The 19,719-nt window shown below is 40.4% G+C and overlaps 1 protein-coding gene across 2 annotated transcripts in view; it reads left to right on the top strand.

The window, feature by feature from the left end:
• phlpp2 (PH domain and leucine rich repeat protein phosphatase 2) overlaps positions 1 to 19,719 on the top strand; it is a 51,777-nt gene that overhangs the window by 24,054 nt on the left and 8,004 nt on the right. For both annotated transcript variants that reach the window (XM_039794437.1, XM_039794436.1), the window contains exons 4-14: positions 3,001 to 3,191; positions 5,205 to 5,330; positions 8,898 to 9,052; positions 11,296 to 11,442; positions 12,376 to 12,606; positions 14,602 to 14,804; positions 14,965 to 15,025; positions 16,326 to 16,421; positions 17,059 to 17,214; positions 18,919 to 19,119; positions 19,500 to 19,662. In XM_039794437.1, coding sequence (XP_039650371.1) covers positions 3,001 to 3,191; positions 5,205 to 5,330; positions 8,898 to 9,052; positions 11,296 to 11,442; positions 12,376 to 12,606; positions 14,602 to 14,804; positions 14,965 to 15,025; positions 16,326 to 16,421; positions 17,059 to 17,214; positions 18,919 to 19,119; positions 19,500 to 19,662 — 1,730 coding nt within the window. The remainder of the gene's footprint in view (positions 1 to 3,000; positions 3,192 to 5,204; positions 5,331 to 8,897; positions 9,053 to 11,295; positions 11,443 to 12,375; positions 12,607 to 14,601; positions 14,805 to 14,964; positions 15,026 to 16,325; positions 16,422 to 17,058; positions 17,215 to 18,918; positions 19,120 to 19,499; positions 19,663 to 19,719) is intronic.

The raw sequence follows: 19,719 nt of genomic DNA, 5'->3' as shown, positions 1-19,719 counted from the left end.
GACACATTGCGGTCTGTGCCAAAAAAGCCTTGTGGTTTGATATCCAGCTCCATGTCCAGGTGTTTTCCCCCTTTCAAATACAACCCATCTCTGACCCTGTGATGGTTTGTGTCTCTAATTGTCTCAATAAGTGAGGGGACGCCCAAGGATCACACAGTCACTGCTATTGATCTGCCAGGCAGTCAATTTGTTGTCAGAAGCACTTGGCTTGTTCATTTTGTTCCCTGGCGAAGAAAAACATGAGCAGCCTTTCATTTCATTTGAATGACCTTGTGAAGTGAATGGGAAGGTGGAGAGGAAGAGCGAGTCAGACAGAACGAGGGAGAGAGCGCAGATTGGGAGGCAGCACAAGTTGGTTTAAGGAAACATGTAACCACAGAGGACAAGAGGCTGAGGCAGTGTCTCCTCTGTGCTTATTTGACCTGCCATTAACCTGAGTGTACTTGAAGCCTGACAGAGACAACAGCACTAATGTCTGATGTGTCCTTCAGCACTGGCCACCTAAAGCTGCCTGCTGTGCAAGTTGGCACAAATTGAAAAGAGCTAAATTTAATGTGACAAAACCCTGACTCATTCATCAATATAACTTATGCTTCTGCTGGGTTAGGACAACAAAAGAGGAAGAAAAAAGAGGAAGGGATAGATAGGGACATATTCATACTACATTTACAGGACACATTGATAATTTAGCTGCACCTTAGTTCTAATGCGTTTACTGGTGTGTTCCAAATTTGATCTATAAAGAGAGTAGGGATGTACGGAATCCAAATTTTTGGGGTTCAGCCGAATACCGAATCCACTGGTTAAGATTCTGCCGAATCCAAAACCAAATACCGAATCCTACTCCCATCCTCAGTCCATTAACACAGTAAACACATTACTGAAGTAAACAATGTCCACAGCAGTGTATTTTTCATTTTATTTTATTTTAACTATTTAAAATAAAATAACTATTTTGACAATTACCACAGGCCGTTTACCCTATCTCAAGATCCAATCAATATCCAAAATATTAGCCTTTTAAATTTATAATCCCATAAAATAGGCTACCCCCATTGTTTGTTCGGTGTAGGGCTAGCAAAGCTGGTAATGGTCGTCTGGTTAACACAAGTTTTTAGCTGTGACTGTCATACCTGAAATTGCTGCATTTTTGGCTGCTGTCTATAGATTCTTTCATGCACAACTCGTATTCTTTCGGATGTTTCATACTCAAATGTTTTAATAGCGGCGATTTTGTGTATTGTTTAGGGTCCTTGCCACCACGAGACAAATCGGCATTGCAAATTGAACATGTAGCTCAACTTGAATCGCCTTCTTTTGACTGAAAGTACTGCCAAACAACACTTTCACTTTCTCACAGCCTACTGCATTGAATGGTCCACCTACGTAAACACCTTCCAGTAATCAACGGCGGCGTCATTGTGTGTGTAGTGCAAGCGTAGGGTTCGGTTCGGTGGAAAAAATTCTATGGTTCAGCAGAAACCGAACCCCGTCAAAAAGCTCAATATTCGGCTGAATCCAAAGCCGAATTCTGGACTCAGTGCATCCCTGAAAGAGAGGGAGGAGGAATTATATGAAGGAGGAAAAAGAGAAGAGATGGATCCTTAATTGCAAGGATAAATTGAGATGCTATGGCTTAGAGTTCTGCACTGGCCTTAAACTGAGACCTGAACTTGGCCCGTATCTGTATCTTTTATTGAGATGCTATGGCTTAGAGTTATGTTTAGGCCTAAAACTGACATCTGCCCATTCCCACATCTTTAGGACCCAACCTGACTAAACCTGATTGCTACTGCCAAACTAGACCTAAACCCAACTCTGGATCCAAAGCTACATTTTTGCTTTATTTAACCTCTTCCTGACTGTCTCTTTCCAACTGCTCACTGAGCATTGTGTGTCTACTTGCAACACATGACAAACACAGATGATTGGTACAGACAGGGAGAGAAAGAGATAATATCCTTAGTACGTTGGAATTTTCATCTATTTTGACTTATATATATATATGTATATATATATATTCCATATATATATATATATATATATATATATATATATATAATATATATATATATATATATATATACAATTCTAAACTAAAAAATAAATAAACGATACCAAAATGGCAAATAATCAGGTAAATGCGCTTATACGTAAGCCCTGCAGGCAGCTTGGGTTAGCTCTGCCCAGCTCTGAACGCTCGGATCTCATTGGGTCTCAGTGGGCTCTTTTAATTTCTTGGATTTGTCTACGTCAATGAAACAGACTTCCCTACATGGTCATGCTGCTCTTCCGGAAGTTGACTGTTCACAGGTCACGGAGTGGGCTTGGCTGGAGGGGGGGCAAGGAGGAGGAGGAACCTAAACCCAGCTTTCAGAAGAGCTGCAGAAAGTGCACAGAGGACGGGAAGAGTTTCACGACGAGCTACATTGTTTAGTGTGCAGGGAATCATGTCAGGCTGCTCTATAGGAGTCCGAATCAAAAACCAGACCAGAAAAGTAGTATAAAAGGTCTCTTTAAACAAACCCAGACCCAACCCATATCCCACAGTTCCCAACTAAGTATGGGGTTTTGCATTGGTTCCAGTCACAACAGAACTCTCCTACTTCTTTAATTTATTATTTATATATAATAATGGAGTTTAATTTCCTCACCCTTACTCTACATAAGATAAAACTTATGATCGTGTAGTGAGATCTAATCAGATTACAGTATATGAGATAATAGGGCAGTGTCCATCTGAAGTGCTGATGTAAGATCTGTTCCTGGAATTACAGTACTAAGCCAAGAAGCTGACTCATCTATAGGTGATATCATACTGACATGTCAGTGTCTATATGACTTCATTTTCTGGAAGCCTCCATCCTCTGTGTAACTGCAGAACATTTGCAATTAATTTACTGAATTTGTTTAGCACAGGAGGCTTGGGGGGGGTCTTGTGCATTAATGTCAATGTCTGTAGATCTACACTAACCACTGTGTGTGGGCTTTTCCCTCCAGAGCGTCCAGTGAATGCAGACCAGCAGGAGCGGACCCTGCTGAAAGGCGTATTCAGCGTCAGGAAGGGCAAGACGCAGCTGCACAAGTGGGCAGAGCGACAGGTCATTCTCTGCGGCACCTGTCTAATCGTGGCCTCTGTCAAAGACAGCCTGACTGGGAAGATGCACATCCTACCCCTGGTGGGGGGAAAGGTGAGAGTTCAATGTTTGGGGATCAGATAACCTGAAGGGGTGTTAACCTTTCCCTGTCCCCAGGGTAGAGCTCACACTCCAGGCTAAGTGTAGATACACTGTAACAACACAGCTGGGTTGGACGGCTGCATAGAGCTGATCAGTTAAAATGATGACGCACCACTGTACAATGGTTCTCAACTGTGTGTGCTGTGTAGGCCAAAGAATATATTCAACTAAAGACAATACAGCTGATTTTACTTTCACCTTGAACCACAGACAGGAAACCAATAAAATATGCTTTTTGTTGGAATTCAAGTCATTATACACCTGGCCTTCTCAAAGTTTAGAAGCTATAGACAGTGCAGATTATTTGTACACATTACAATATGCACACTGAAATTAAAAGAAATCCACCATAAAATGCTTTAAAATCTTTGAAAAAGAAAAGCCTGACAGCCTGGTAGACGCATGCTATATAATTATTACAGCTGAAGGGAACAGGTGTGGCCGTAATGTAGGGGGTCTTTTAGCAAATTTAAGTATTTAGTCATTGAAAAACAGTAAGATAAACTACACTGAATGATATATAACTGTGTTGAAATCAGGGCTTGACATTAGCACCCACCAACCCGCCAAAGCGGGTAGATTTTGGCAGTGGCGGGTAACACAGTCACTTTCACTAGCCACTTTGGTGGGTGGCATGCCTTTATAATGTAACACTGTTGGCTGGAGTAGCCTACTGGACCACCGCCTGACACAGGAACACAGCTGTGACCCAGTGTGCAGCGGCAGCCCCCAGGTCGGAGTACAGTGGCCCATATGGCACCAGACCAGCAAGCTGCTGCGATTCCTTTAAGGTCCCATGACATGGTGCTCTTTGGATGCTTTTATATAGACCTTAGTGGTCCCCTAATACTGTACCTGAATACTGTCTCTCCCAAAATTCAGCCTTGGTGCAGAATTACAGCCACTAGAGCCAGTCCCACAATGAGCTTTACTTAGTATGTGCCATTTCTGTGTCTGTAGCTATTGAGGAGGAGGGGGGAGGGGGGATGGCCTTGACCAACTGTCACTTTGCTTGTTTGAAAGCCATGATGTCTCTCTCTCATGGGTGGGCCAAATTCTCTAGGCGGGCAAAGCAGAGAAAGGGGAGGTAACCTTGCTCCTTATGACCTCATAAGTTTACACCCATCGCCATTTCTAGCCACTGGGGGACCATAGGCAGGCTGGGGGAATGCATATTAATTTTAAAAAACCTAATAAAGGGAAATTTTCATGCCATGGGACCTTTAAAATATCCCCCAGAGCTCCGTTCAGCGGGCGCACGTGATATGGCAAGCCGAGGCAACAGTTGCGTCTGTACAGGTCATAGACTGTATAAGGTATAGGTTTGTAGAAGAAGTACAGAGAGAGCTTGCAGCAGGACAATTTAGCAGGACATCTGGTCTGTGCGCTCCTCTTCCTGTCACCGAGGGCTCGTGCCGGCTGTTTAGTGACACAAGAGCGCTCCAAATCACTTTCAACTACTTTCACCTAATCTTCTACACCCCTGCACCACCTACCCTATGCATAAGAAGCTACTCTTTTATGTCTGTCTTATTCGGTGGCATGTTTTCATACAAAAAGGATCTTTACACACATTATCAGAGCTGAATATTTGATCACTGCAGTGTTATATTTTATGTAGTCTTGATTTAGGTGTTTACAGTGCTCATTTACATTTAACAGGGTTGTAAATCTGGTTCTTCAAGTTAATTGTAGCAAACCATCTTTAACCATATTCACTTGAAAAGTAATTTTCCACAAAATAGCGGCTAGTGAAGATGCTGAGTGGTTAGTAGCTTTTGTAAAACCGCTAGCCACAGTGGCTCATGAGCAAAAAAGTTAATGTCAAGCCCTGGTTAAGATAAGTTGAGTTATTCTTTTACCAATATCATTGCAATAATGAGTAATGATAATCATCATTTTCCGTTTGTGTTTTCTCTCCCAGTGTTCCTCCTCATCGTATCTGTGTATTGTCTTTGTATTGAGGTGGAGGAGGTGAAGCGGAGGCAGCACTGTCTGATGTTCAGCTCAGCCGGATCACAGGCCCAGACATACTTTGTCAACTTTGACACGCTTGCAGACTACCAGCGATGGCATCGGCAGGCCTCAAAAGTAAGCATGAGACAAAGGGTGTGTGTTACTGTGTGTGCAGGACACAATATGTGTCTATCTATGTTTTCTTTTAGCAGCAGTTGTTTGTTTCCAGTCAGACCCTCTAGGCTTGCACTTAAAGCACAGATTAGATGTTTGGACTACAGTTTCCTTCTGCATGCTGACTTGTCCAATCAGAAACTGCCTCTCTGAGTGCGTCTGATTGGCTCCATAGAGGCAGACCCTCAGCGGTGTCTGGCATCGATTGAACAGCATACCTCTATTCACATAGTTTATCATTTTAACTTCCATCAGAGGGCACTTCTATTGAGTTCTTTTTTTTACAAAAAGGCCCTCACCAGTAGAGCTTTTGTTATGCTAGTCACTGTGGATTATAGCATGGTAAATGACCCAAACCCATTTTTGTATTTATGTTATATACAGTGTTTCTTTCAGAATATCTTGCAAGGTCTTCACAGCTGTTCTATAAAATAATCATTGTTTCTGTTCTGCTCAGCTTACTTTGTCTCTAATATCCTAATTAATGGCTATTGTACTGCAGCTCCTTCCTGGAGCTGAACAGCCTCTGTGAGAGCCTCCACTGAGGCAGCGCCAGCATACAATTAGCCATGGAAGGAGAAAGCCAAAGCCAACAGAAAAAAAGAAACAAAATCCAATTAGTTGTAGACTGATGCTAAGTCCAGGATCTTTCTCTACCATGGTGGTATGGATTACTGGGTTAGAGTAGCCTGTTAGTGCATTGTATTTAGGCTGAGACCTAGACTTTCTGTGGAGACTAGGGATGATGACTGATGAAGGTTTTTGGTGAATTTGGGCCAGTGTTATGCTACATTGCATAAATGTGTGTGTGTGTGTGTGTGTGTGTGTGTGTGTGTGCGAGCGAGAGAGGGAGTCAGCAAGTACATTTGTGCTTGCAAAATGCGCTTGCAGGACAGGACTGAATACTGGAGTGAAGGGATACATTATAGGACAGCATATCATAATTTTTTTATTTGTTTTTAGAATTGTAATGTATATTTCTTCATTCATCGCAAGCCAGAATTGGTGAAATATATTGTAGATTAATTACATTTTTAACTAATGATGTACTAATTTTATAGCTAATTACCAATTGGTGCAGTTTTACAATTGAGAGGAACTGACATTTTAATATATTATCAAAAGAAATGTATGGTTTCCTATATGACAGTCACTGCAAAAGAAAGGTTTCTCTTAGATACAAGGGAAAAGTGACTCATGACTGCTGTGTAAATACTTTATTTATGGTCGTAAGCAATTACACAATTAATAAACCGCTATTATATGAAGTTAATTGCGTTCTAATTTTGCAATTTGTGTCCTCTTTTGCTGACAGGCTATATCTTTGGTGGAGATTCTGTATACAAGAACATAAATGGCATCAATAATCTCCTGCCAATAACAATTTTACGCAATGTATTACTTGTTATTGTACAAACTGCATTAAAAGCGTAGCTCTGACTACACATCAGTTAAAATTGTGTGTGCAGTTAATTAATTCAGTGGATGATATTTATTGTGTAACTCATTATTCAGTAATCGTCACACAAGAATTATTCTTAAGAATAAACAAAAAGCCAGATCTGCACAGAGGAGGCTCAACTACTGCACCATCTTTTTTCTGCCACTGGCATCATGAGATTTGAAGTGTGACAGGACTGAATGTACCTGACTGGACTGGATATTCCTGAAGAAATGACAAGCAGGCAAATTACCTGTTTTTGAGCTGTGGTGTAAACATATTTTTAAAGATTTCGAATATCATATTAAAGTAGTCAAATAGGCAAATGGTCAGCGATGTGATACGTTTAGCTGTGGTCAGCTGTGCTAGCTGGACAAGTTGATTAACCACACAAAAGTGTTTCCTGGTTCCGAAGCTGAAAAGGAAATTATCTGATTGCATGTAATAATGATTAAATTGATGTGTAGGGACTTGATCAAGGACCACAGTTCCTCCCTTCATGCTATGAAGTTTTAATTCCCTTCCAAAACAGCTGTCTCCTTTTAGTGTCTTCTTTCCTTGTCTTCTTCCTCTATCACGTTGCTTTACCATGTTTCACAGTCACAATGTTTTAATTACTATGCAAATCATCTTAAACAGTAAATCTCTCAGTAAATCTTTTCTTTCTACCCCTCTTTAATTCTCTGGCAATCTGTGTCCATCGTCCCACTCTCCCATCATTTAATGACTCTTTTTAAAGAGGAGTTGTTGATTTTTAAGTGGCAGGCAGATGAGTAGTTTTGTGGGAGATGAGCAGTTTTGTTTTTGTCATCTTTAAAAGCAGTGACGTGATGTCACGCTCTGCTGAGCAGCCATCCTATTTTCTGGGTTACTGCACAGCGTGCAGCCCTGTAGTTAATGGAGGAGACTGGACTGGATGAGCACTGTGCTGGGTTGCCGACAATGATGGCTGGCCTGTGAACAATCATCTCTGAGATGGTGCAGCTACATTTTGTACAAGAAAAATGTGAGACAACGCTGTGTAACTGTACTGTGACAGCAGTGAGAGTAGACTAAGATAATAAGATAAAACTAAAATAAGCACAAAAGCACACATGTAGAAGCAATCACACACTCCTCGACACTCACACACGTTACAATAGTTTGCTACTTGTGAAAATATTGTGTGTCTCGCATTGATTCTCTGGGGGATTCCATTTTTCTTTAAGCTTTAGCCTAACAAAGTTCAATTCAACAGCACCACAAACTACAGCCGACATTGACCATAAAGTTGAATCAACACCTTGAAAAGGTTTCAGCAAAGACTCAACATTATAACTTTAATAAAGGTAGGATTTATTGCAGGCTATTGAATTGGACGGCATTAGTTTTAAATAGGTGTACCTAATAAACCTGCAACTCGGTGTATGTCTACAAATATTTGCTATGGTCTGACTGTAACTGCCTCATATTGAAGTTACTCGATTACTCTCTTGATTCATGATGACTGGGTTTCCCTGGAAGAAGGGATAAAAGCCTAATTGAACTGGAAACTAGGGCATTGTCTGTCTGAAGTAATGTCTTGGCAAGGCAGCTGGCTGCTTACATAATCTGAGGCCCATGTAGTTGCTTCCACTGTCCATTGTCCCAGCTCACTTAAGGTAAAAACTCTTTAAATAGTGCAGCCTGCTGTTGGATGTATTTGGAGTTGGAGTGTTGATCAAATGCTCTAAGGATTGCAAGGCTGCAAGAAGGAAAGTAGTTTTATTATTATTTAACTGTGTAGTTGCACAACTTCTGATAATAGTGTTATTTAAAAAAAAAAAATTCTTTGCCTGCGCTGGAGCAAAAGGCAGCTCAGTATATATGTTGACAGGGCATTTGGATACAAGTTTCAGGTTTGCTACTGTATGAGCTACTTGTTGTGATATGAAAGATGTGATGCTGACAGGCCAAACTAAAAATAGTAGTACTCTCACTAAAAGTTTCCCTTCTTTTGTGTGTGTGTGTGTGTGTGTGTGTGTGTGTGTGTGTGTGTGTGTGTGTGTGTGTGTGTGTGTGTGTTGTAGCGTGTGCGCGTGCATGTGCATGTGCATGTGCGTGTATAGGTGGTGTCTCAGACAGTCAGCCTGGTGGACCTGTCCTGCTACAGTCTGGAAGCAGTGCCTGAATATCTATTTTACAGTCAGGATGTCACCCACCTCAACCTGAGACACAACTTCATGAGTCTTCAGGGGCCTGGAGGCCTGCTCAACCTCCCCAGGTAATCATACATTCTTAACCTGAAGAATTAGCCACAACATTTGCTAACAGAGAAATGTAGGAGACGGTTCTTTAGTTCTTTATGATCATGGCCTTGCGGCTGAAAGTGTCTGCCTCGCTAAAATAGGTCTCTACTGCATTTCTGGACGCTATTCTGTAATTGACCTTGTGCTCTGGCCACAGTTCATTCACTATGTTTCATAGTTTGATGCACGATTAATACACACACGTTCTGTGATTTGGGCCTCCAGCTGCTTCGTAATTTGGGAAATCAGAAAGTGATGCTGCACCGCTGCACTCCAGGCCCCCAGAAAGTGCCAGGCTTTTAAGCATATTGAAACATAGCTGCTTTAAAGAAAAGGGATGTTTAGTTAACCTTTGTAAGTGTAAAGTGGGACACTACATTGTATTAGTATAATCAAGTAATGGTACATTCAGGTAAATATGCCCATCTGTTTCTTGATGGGCTTGAGTTTGCCATATTATGCTTTCAGCATATTTTTTGAGCATACTGTACCTTTTGAGGTTGTTCTGGAGAATATTCTAGACTGTATTTGTTATTGTTTTGGATTGTTGCAATAATAATAAACATTTGCATAAAGCAAGCATATTTGTCTGCTCCCATGTTGATAAGATCATTAAAAACTTGAAAAATATCCCTTTAAAAGCACATTTAGAACAGATAAAAAATTTTTTGATTCATTTGCGATTCATCGTGCGTTAACTATGGACAATCTTGCGATTAAATATTTGAACCGATTGACAGCCCTATTTATTTTCTTTGAGCACAGGAGATAATACTTGCGAGAAATGTGTGCAGTGATCTAAATCTGGTGAACATGAAGTGCATTAAATTCTCTATGTGCACATTGTGCTGCTGCAGCCTCTTTGTATATATATTTAGAAAAGAGGATGCATGGATAAAAGGGAAATAGTCCATATCTGTTAATATGGAAGATCTGATCTGCACCCGCATGGCACCACTTTATCCATCACAGCCCAGTCTCTTGGATACATGTTGCAAATGTGTACATACACACACATCAGACGAGATGCTTTAGTTGTATTTCTATTTGAAACAACCAGCAGATGCCTTCTTCATCAAATGTAGACATTGTATGACTGGCTAATCTAAATCTGGTAACATCAGACACTGGTAAAACTAAGGCACCAATGGGGTCATTTTTAAAGGTCCCATGACATGGTGCTCTTTGGATGCTTTTATATAGACCTTAGTGGGGGGGCAAGGTAGAGAGTGGGGGTGTGGTCTGGACCAACTGCCACTTTGCTCATTTGAAAGCCATGATGTCTCTCTCTCATGGGGGGGCCAAATTCTCTGGGCGGGCAAAGCAGAGAAAGGGGAGGTAACCTTGCTCCTTATGACCTCATAAGGAGCAAGATTCCAGATCGGCCCATCTGAGCTTTCATTTTCTCAAAGGCAGAGCAGGATACCCAGGGCTCGGTTTACACCTATTGCCATTTCTAGCCACTGGGGGACCATAGGCATGCTGGGGGAACGCATATTAATGTAAAAAAAAACTCATAAAGTGAAATTTTCATGCCATGGGACCTTTAATACATTTTACGCGTGAACACTTAAAAAAAAAAAGTGGAAAAAAAACTGAATTATTTTTCCTGCTGCCTTCAAAGCCGTCTTAATAAGTTGATGCAAGCCCAATGCACAAATAACAGCACAAAACTAATGAATATACAGTATCTAATTTCCACAGTGTTCACCCTGGATTTCAGTTACCATATATCTTCTTTTCATTCACATTTCTTGTCCCCTGCATTCTCTAGAGGCCCAACAAATAGCTCTGCAGAAAATGTGGACCACAGTAGTGGGCCAATACGCTGCTGCTTGTCTGTGTCATTGAATCTTCCTGTATTTCCCTGCTCTTTCTCAACATCACAGTCACCTTCTGTTACCCATATGAAAGCAACAACAAACAAAAACTATGATGTCCCTCTTAGTTTAAACCGCAGGCTTTGATTGCTGATTTGTTGACGAAATGCAAGCACTCTCTTTTTTGTATGTACATTTTCTCTGGTACTGGAACAGTGCTGCTAGATCATAGTAAAGTGATGTCAGACACTGGGTGGAGACACATCCAGGTACAGCCCAGTATGTTGGTGTTCACTCACTGCTACAACACATCTGTTATCTCATGATATTTGTGCGAATTATCTGGGCAAATGAATATGGTAAGCAAGGTCCTCCATGCTGTTCTATTCTTTCTTTAGGTTTTCTCAGCTGAAGAGCCTGAATCTGTCTCACAACCGTCTGGGTGTGTTCCCTGAATGTACGTGTGAGATCCTCACCCTGACTGAACTCAACCTCTCCTGTAATAATCTCCACACCGTCCCTGTGCAGATAGGCAACCTTCAAAGGTGTGAAACAATGACACGCATGTACATGCACTACATACATACAGTAGATTACACAAAGTACATGAATGCAATAGTTAGGATATACATCAACAAACGTTACACAAAAAATTCTATTTGAACTGCATGAGGTAATTTCAGCAGCACACCAAGTAATTATATAAGAAGTAAATCCCAAACACAACCACATAGTGAAATCCTGCACAAATTGCAATTTAGGTCAGCTTTAAAGGAGACAACAATTCCTGTGTATGTGAGTCAGTATCAGAAAAATCTGAAAGCAAAAACACCAAGATATTTTAAGGTTTATTTTTTATATATGTTATTTCCACATACACAGTATTTGGAAACAAAATGTAATTTCCGAAATCCCAAGGTGCTATCACAAAAATGCAACATAAACACAAAAATACGAAAGAGTAAAACAGTGGCGTTATGTTCCAATGTAGGGGGTTTTAACTGAACAACAATATGAATATAAATATAAATAATGCTGTACAACTGAATTATAAAACTATAAGAATGTTGATAGTATAAATAATGCTTAACTATTTAGTGTAGCAGGATACATATAAATAAATAAATAAATACATTCTCTGTAATATGTTTTCTGTTGTGTGGTGTATATTGTCATTCAGTTTTTGCTTTTGTTTTGTCCAAGGTTGTTGTGGTTTGCACCTTTTAGTGCACATAATAATGTTTCTCTCATTGGATTGAGGTTTAAATAGATTCAGTGAAATGCATTAAATTAAAATATTTTGTTATGCAATCAGATTAAGTCAGGAAGCTGAGGCAGTTTTCATCCTGTGGACCTGCTCACTTTAATGTAGGATGCTGCTCTGTAAACAATGGCAATATAACTACAATGGACACAAGCAGATCTTCTTTTGACCACTCTTTGAAGTAAACATGACTTTTCTCCTCTCCATCTTGTAGCCTGCAGACACTGTTTTTGGATGGGAACCATCTCAGCTCCCTGCCTGAAGAGCTGGGTGGCCTTTCCCAGCTCAACAGCCTGGGGCTCTCCTTCAACAACTTCTCTCACATCCCTGCTGTGCTGGAGAGGTTGAGTGCAGTGGACAAGCTGGCCATGGCTGGGAACAGAGTGGAGAGTCTGGAGTTGTGTACTTTGGCCAGAATGAGCCACCTTAAAAACATCGACCTCCGGTAAGAGGAATAAACAGCGCTCAGCCTCTGCATTTCCTCTCTTCGTCTCTTCCCTGTCTTCTTTCTCTGTTGGATCAATATGGAAAATGTAATATGCAATGTGAAGGGGACCCCCTCCAAACTCTGTCAATAATTCAGTAGGCATGAGTAATTTTTTTTTTTTATTTCTTCCTCTGGCATTAACAGAAAGATAAATGACACAAACACTAGTCTGAACCTCAGCCTGTCCTCCTTTTACCAATTTTACATTTTATAGCCTCACCATTTTTATAATGTTTTTGGGTTGGCCGTCTGCCTGTCCCATTCTTGTGAACGTGATATCTCAGAACCCCCTGGAGGGAATACCTTCAAATTTAGCACAAACGTCCACTTGGACTCAAGGATGAACTGATTAGATTTCGGTGGTCAAAGGTCAAGGTCACTCTGACCTTACAAAACACATTTTTGGCCATAACTCAAGAATTCCTACGCTAATTATGACGTGTCACATAAATATGATATGATAGGATAAAATGATGAAGTGATGACATTTTACATCCCAAAGGTCATCTTTACTGTGACCTCATATTGTTCTTCAAAAACACTTTCTGGCCATTATAGAACACCATAACGCAGGAAGAGAAGAGGAGACATTTGGTCAGATACTGAATTGGTGACACTAATCTTGAGTGCCCACCTTGAAACTGTGGTGATTGTTTAGATCGTCTGTGCAGCCGGGTTGAAAATGTGTGTGAAACATCCATGTTTTGCCATTAAAAAAATATACTTAATAGCTTTTTATTAAATTGCTTTAAAGTCTTCACTACATATATATATAGTCTGGACAGACACAGATGTAAACTTGACTGGCAACTTGACTGGTATGCGGATGCATGCAACTGCGAGGCGGTAATTCTAGTAAAACATTTATTTATAGATGCCATGTTTGCTAAGCACAAATGCCGTTTTTTCTGCATTGCCCTGCTTCACACCTGGAATCTGCCTAGAACTACAGTCATACGTATTTGTTTGCCTCTTAGCAGCTCCACAAGGAACAGTGGGGGGGCTAAGTGTCTTTCGCATAGGGGACCTCTGTGGTGGTTAATGAGGGATAGGAAAGCTCTATTTATTGATTTTCCTACCAGTATGAGGATCATACCAGCAACCACTGCTCCACCCACAGCCAGCTAATAATTCAACCTTGGGAGTGAAGTTGCAGCTTGGCAATGGCAGACTATATTTAAAAGTGCAAGGTGCACCTGTGGTGGATCAGCGGGCTGGCAGCTCTCATAAAAGAGGAATTGTTGTTTATTAACAGGATGGATGGGGTAAGGGAGAGCCTGGATCTCAGCACAGTGCCTTACCTGACAGCCATGATCTCAGAATTTCTTTATTGTTTTGTGTCCCACCTTGTCATAAAAGTTAGGATGCTAAATATGGGTAGACAATTCTGACAAAAATGTTTTATAGAAGTTGTCCCCTAGTGAAACAAAGGGAGAGTCAGTGGAGTGGTTCCAGTGTGTCTTCCAACAAAGACAATATCTTGGATGCCAATGTTAGGTTTTTAATAAAACCTGAGGTGTGTTTCATCTATCACTTTCAAATTCACATTGATTGACCTTAACGATTGCTACAATATTTATTTTGTATTACTCCTCTTTTCTTTCCAAAGGTGAAACTGCTGTGACATATTACAGTGTGAAAAATTTCACACATGGTTACTGCTATTATTCATTTCTATATGCAACAATACTTGTGACATTCTCCAAGTAACCTATGCTAAGGATCTGTCACTGTAAAATAAAATAGCCACTGCTGGAATTTTTTATTTTTTATTAGTGACCTAATTTTTCAATAACCCTAAATACTATACTACTATCTTAATTTTAGCAAGTATGAAATTTCATTTTATTCTCTGTATCAAGCATTTTATTTGATGACTGATGACTCACCTTAATGTTTTTGCTCCTGTAGGAATAACCTGTGATATTTAATCTCTTGTGATCTGTAATGCAGATTAAATGGGCTGCACTGGTTGAAAAGTGTTAGTCTAGAGGCAGTGAGCCAGGTGACCCAGCTGGATTTACGGGACAATTACTTGGACTCACTAGACCTGAGCTCCGTGTGCAACCTGGAGACTCTGCATTGCCAGCGCAACCAGCTGGGGACACTCACACTCAGCGGTTTCACACTGCGCATGCTTCATGCCAGCAGCAACCGTGAGTCAAACAGAGCGTCAACTAGCTGCTATTATTGCCTCGCTGGCTGCTGTTGTCTGTATGTTCAGGCCCTTGTCCCGAGTGATACATTCATCTTATAAGCACACATATGAACGGGACAGATGTTTAGCTGCTGATTGCTGCTTTTATCTGCCCACAGGCCTTACAACAGTCAACATCTATCCAGTCCCTAACCAGCTGACACACATGGACCTATCACAGTGAGTTCTGGCTGGGAATAAGAAATGTCTGTGGTCTCTGTGTTCACATATTTTTAAACAGAGGCTCTGGTGTCTAAAAATAGTATCTTTATCTTAAGGTGTAAATGAATTTGAATACTGAATTGGATAACCAATACCCAACAAAAGCAAATTCTGTGGAATCTACCATGTGAAGCTTGTATGTGTGTATAAGGCAAAGACGCTAAACAAATGCAAAGAGCCCATAAGACATTATTTTTTGCTAGATTGACTTTGTCTGTATAGATACTTGACTGCCTTTCAGGCTGCATCAGTAAAAGATTTGACAATTAAAAAAAAAAAACATTTTAAAGGGATAGTTCAGATTTTTTGAAGTGGTGTTGTATGTGGTACTTATTCATAGTCAGTGTATTACCTACAGTAGATGGAAATTGGCATGCCCCGAGTTTGAAGGAGCAGGCAGGAGGACAGGCATGGAAGCTAAGCAATGTACTGCTGTGGATGGGGGCAGCAGCTAAACATATTTTAGCCATCTAAAAAGGCCCACCTAAAGAAAAATCTATCTTAGTTTAAGTGTACACTATATTTAGAATATTTTCACAGCTTTACCTTGACGTCAAACAGCCCTGTTTAAGTTTACGCCGGGGGAACTGAAGCTGTTCTTTTTTTAGGTGGCTAAAACAAATTTTCCTGCTGCCCCCATCCACAGCAGCACATTGCTTAGCTTCCTTGCCAGTTCTCCTGCCTGCTTATCCAAACTGGGTGCTGACCGCCATTTACTGTAGGTAATACAACTATACACAACTATGGATAAGTACTCTGTATAACCCCACTTAAAAAAAACAACTATCCCTTTAAGCTATTGAACCTCTTACACATTTGGCCTATACATAACTTATCTAATATAACAAATCACATATTTTACTCTACTTAATTTTTGTGATGCATGTTCATAATCTGCTTGCTGTAGGCCTGATTATGCACAGTAAACATCACTGTATGTCAGGGGTCAAATAAGTTATCTTGTGTTTCTGAACCACCTGCCAGTGTAAGACACATCTGCACCAATTCATTTTTCTAGTCGACCTCCTGTACTGACTGCGGACACTAACTGTTTTTATTAAAATGCCCATCGAGATCATTTGCATGCTTAAACAACCCTCAAGGATATTGTTAAGGCTATTATTATGGCCTCCTGTTTACCACTGTTTCAAAACTGTTTACCCATCTGTATTATTAAAAGCCAAATGCCAACTCCGCTCAGTTTGAGTGTTTGTGTGTGTGTCTTTCTATGTGTATGACTGTGTGTGTGTTGAGACAGGAACCTTTTGGAGTACCTTCCGGACTGGGTGTGTGACTGCAGAAAAATTGAGATGCTGGACGTCACGCACAACCTCCTGTCTGAGCTTCCTTCCAGGTTACTGACCTTATTCTGTCACTAATCCTGAACCATATCTGCTTAAACTTGATCTTTTATGTTGCATAATTGCATAATTGAAATGGATTCAGCTCTTGTAATAAACAGATATCTATCGTTTCCAGAATTAGGAGATCAGGTGTCACATTACACATGGTCATGCATTTTAACTGCTCACTCTATTGACAAACTGCTTTTCATATTGTCCATCTTAAACATTTATTATGGTAGTGAAACAATGGAAATAACAAGGCACAAATAACAGCTGGTATCAGTCTCTCTGTGTAAAACAGTATTTTTGTCTTTTGGTTGCAACTGTAAAATATGGCCTTCGTATAAAGTGCTTGGCTCAGAGTTACCATCATTTACAGCCAGCTTTCAGCACAGGCATTTGCATTTGAATGAGAAATCAGAAAAGCTTTTTCAAATGAGATCATCCTCTATCCACGGTACCCACTCATAATGTGATGTTTCAGGAGAGCACAAAAAGTCTGTTTAGGCAGCCAAGCTAAAAGGTCATCCAGTAGTCAAGTCTGCACAGGGAGACAATGTTCTTTAGTTTGTTTCCTTTTTTGTTGATCTGTTCTTTTTTCTTGTCCTAATCTGGCTCTCTAATGTCTCTTCTGGCCTCCGACAGACTGCTCAACAGCTTGAGTTTGAGAAAGCTGCTGGCGGGGAACAATCGTTTGCAGAGAGTGTCTGACCTACTTGACCACATCCCTCTGGAAGCCCTAGACCTCCAGCACAACAAGCTAGCTGAGCTCCCTGAGAGTCTGTTTTACAAGGCCTTAAAGTGAGTATCTCAACCCTCTTCTCTCTACAGATCTTTCTAGTTCCTTCTTCATCCTTTCCTTAAAACTATGCGTGATATTACTTGAGTCCTTTAGCAGCTCTGCTTCGAAACATTTACCTGGAGTGTGTTCCCTGTTAGGTTGCAGTTGACAGTTATTGTATCACATCTTATTGTTTTGGAGATGAAGTATATATTGTGTAGAGATTGTGGTCAAGATCAATGGCGCATTCTAAATCCTAGCTGGAGTTTAATTTGCCGTCCTATTTCCTGTGTGGTAAATCACTTAACACCCATTAGCAATTCAAATGCCTTAATGTACTTTACTGTCTCTAATCCTGAGGCGTAATGGCAGTGACTGCTTTGTGCATGATGGGTTTCCTGATGTGTTGTCTAAAGAGCTGCACAGTTCACAAGAGAAAGCAGTTACACTCTGATGGAAATGATATATGGCTATAGAAACGAGGTTGATAAGGACACTTTTCACATATTCAGATTTGTATAGACACTGAATTCCAAAAGGCCACAAGGCCAGAAGGTGTCTGTCAACAGTCTTGTAATGTTTGTGGGCTTCAGAGATAGCATTGTAATAATGTCTGACTCTGTTTTAAAACAACAGCGTGACAAGGTTCACTTCTTCACGTGTCAGGAGTACAGGGTTTATTACTGTTCACTATGTTATACGCACAGGCAATGACTTAACAACATCAATTACATAGGACCAGTGGAGCTCAAATTACTGTCCCTCCTCTCGGCGCAGGTTCAACAGTGTGTAAATCAATGCTCCACTTGAAGGAATAAATTAACAGTCTGTGTTTAGCAGTATCTTCTTTAGTACAATGAGAATAAAAAAAAAAATCAACCTTAAAGCCACACCTTAACAATCTACATATCTCTGTACTTAAATTACGGTATGTCCTATATTCTGCACATAATAGATGGCTTGCACTTACATACTACTACACATTACATTGTTATAATACTACCAATACTGTAGCTGCAACTATTGTTAGAATAATGTAATATAAATCATGCTGCTACATACTACTTCATCTTAATTGGAAATATGTTTTGCTTACTGATATGTAAATAGCAAGTTGTAGTTTTTAACCCCCTATACCTGTTCTTAGTCATAGTCCTGAAGTACTTCGAACAAAATTAAAGCACAAAGGCAAAATACTCAAATAGTTGTTTTATGATTCACTTGGTTACAGTAAAGTATACGTGATATTGTAGTAAAATGTAATTGTCCCCAGTATATATAAAAGAAAAAAACTACATAGATCAAAACAAACTGTTGGATTAATCTGGACCTTCCATTTTCTCACAATTAATTTCTGATCCAAAATGTTAGCTGTTTGTATACATTTTGCATTGGGGGAGATCATGGGGAGGGGAAGGGCCCCCTTGCTTGTACAGACAGGGTCAAATCAGAAAGTTACATCTGATGATGTTATTTGTATTATTTTGTACAAAATATGTATTTCCCTGAACCCAGGACATAAATATAACCCATTACAATGATGCCTCGGTCAGGGAACTCAAACGTTTAGCTTGATCTTCTCCAAATCCACTGTAAATGAGACAGGATTGGGTGTAAAAAGTCGTTGGATGCAATCCTGGCTGTAAAATAATGGGCAGGGTGAATATTCGCATTCACTTTTTTAAACTCATGTATCTGTTGTTTTTATTTGTCTTCCCTCACAGCCTAAAATACTTAAATGTGTCAGCCAATGCTCTGGAAAGTATTCCTCCCAGCAGCCCATCAGAGGAGAGCCTCAGCACACTCCAGGAACTCTACATGACGGGGAACAACCTGAATGAGAACTGCGGTGCATTGTTAGTTGGACACCAGAACCTGCGGGTCCTTCACATCGCCTACAACCAGTTGCTCTCTTTCCCTGCCAGGTGTGTTACCTTGGCTTACTGTTGATCAGTGTTAATAATATTTTTTATTCTACTTATTAAAGCTATAGTGCTCCTCCACGCAGTTGCTAGTAGCCAAGGAGGACACGGAGGATTAAAAAAACATGATGGACTCTTCAGAAGAGGGAATTATCTCCGCTCAAGTTTCTGCGCGGGAAAGTCACCGGACACAACAATCTTCTGAACATAGCCATACTGAGAAATACAAAGAAAGTTGTGTGCAGTTGATAGTCTTAATTAGCTTTGTAGCAACTCATTTGGCAATGGCTTGAATGTAACGGACGTTCGTTAATATCAAAAAGTTACGCACTAAAGCTTTAAGCTCACAGTATTGTTCCACTGTCATGTTTGTGTGTCTTTAGTAAGCTGAGTAAGCTGGAACTGCTGGAGGAGCTAAATCTAAGTGGCAACAAGCTAAAGACTATCCCCTCCACTGTGTCCAGCTGTAAGAGACTGCACACCCTCATAGCACACTCCAACCACATTACTGTCTTCCCAGAGATCCTCAACCTGCCTGAGATCAAGGTCAGACTGGTTTTGGTTTTATTTGCCTAACCAGTGTATGATTATGTTCAGCCTGTC

The sequence above is a fragment of the Perca fluviatilis genome, chromosome 3 (genome assembly GCF_010015445.1).
Source record: "Perca fluviatilis chromosome 3, GENO_Pfluv_1.0, whole genome shotgun sequence".
In the NCBI taxonomy this organism is placed as follows: Eukaryota; Metazoa; Chordata; class Actinopteri; order Perciformes; family Percidae; genus Perca; species Perca fluviatilis.
This window is presented reverse-complemented; position numbering and strand designations above follow the sequence as displayed.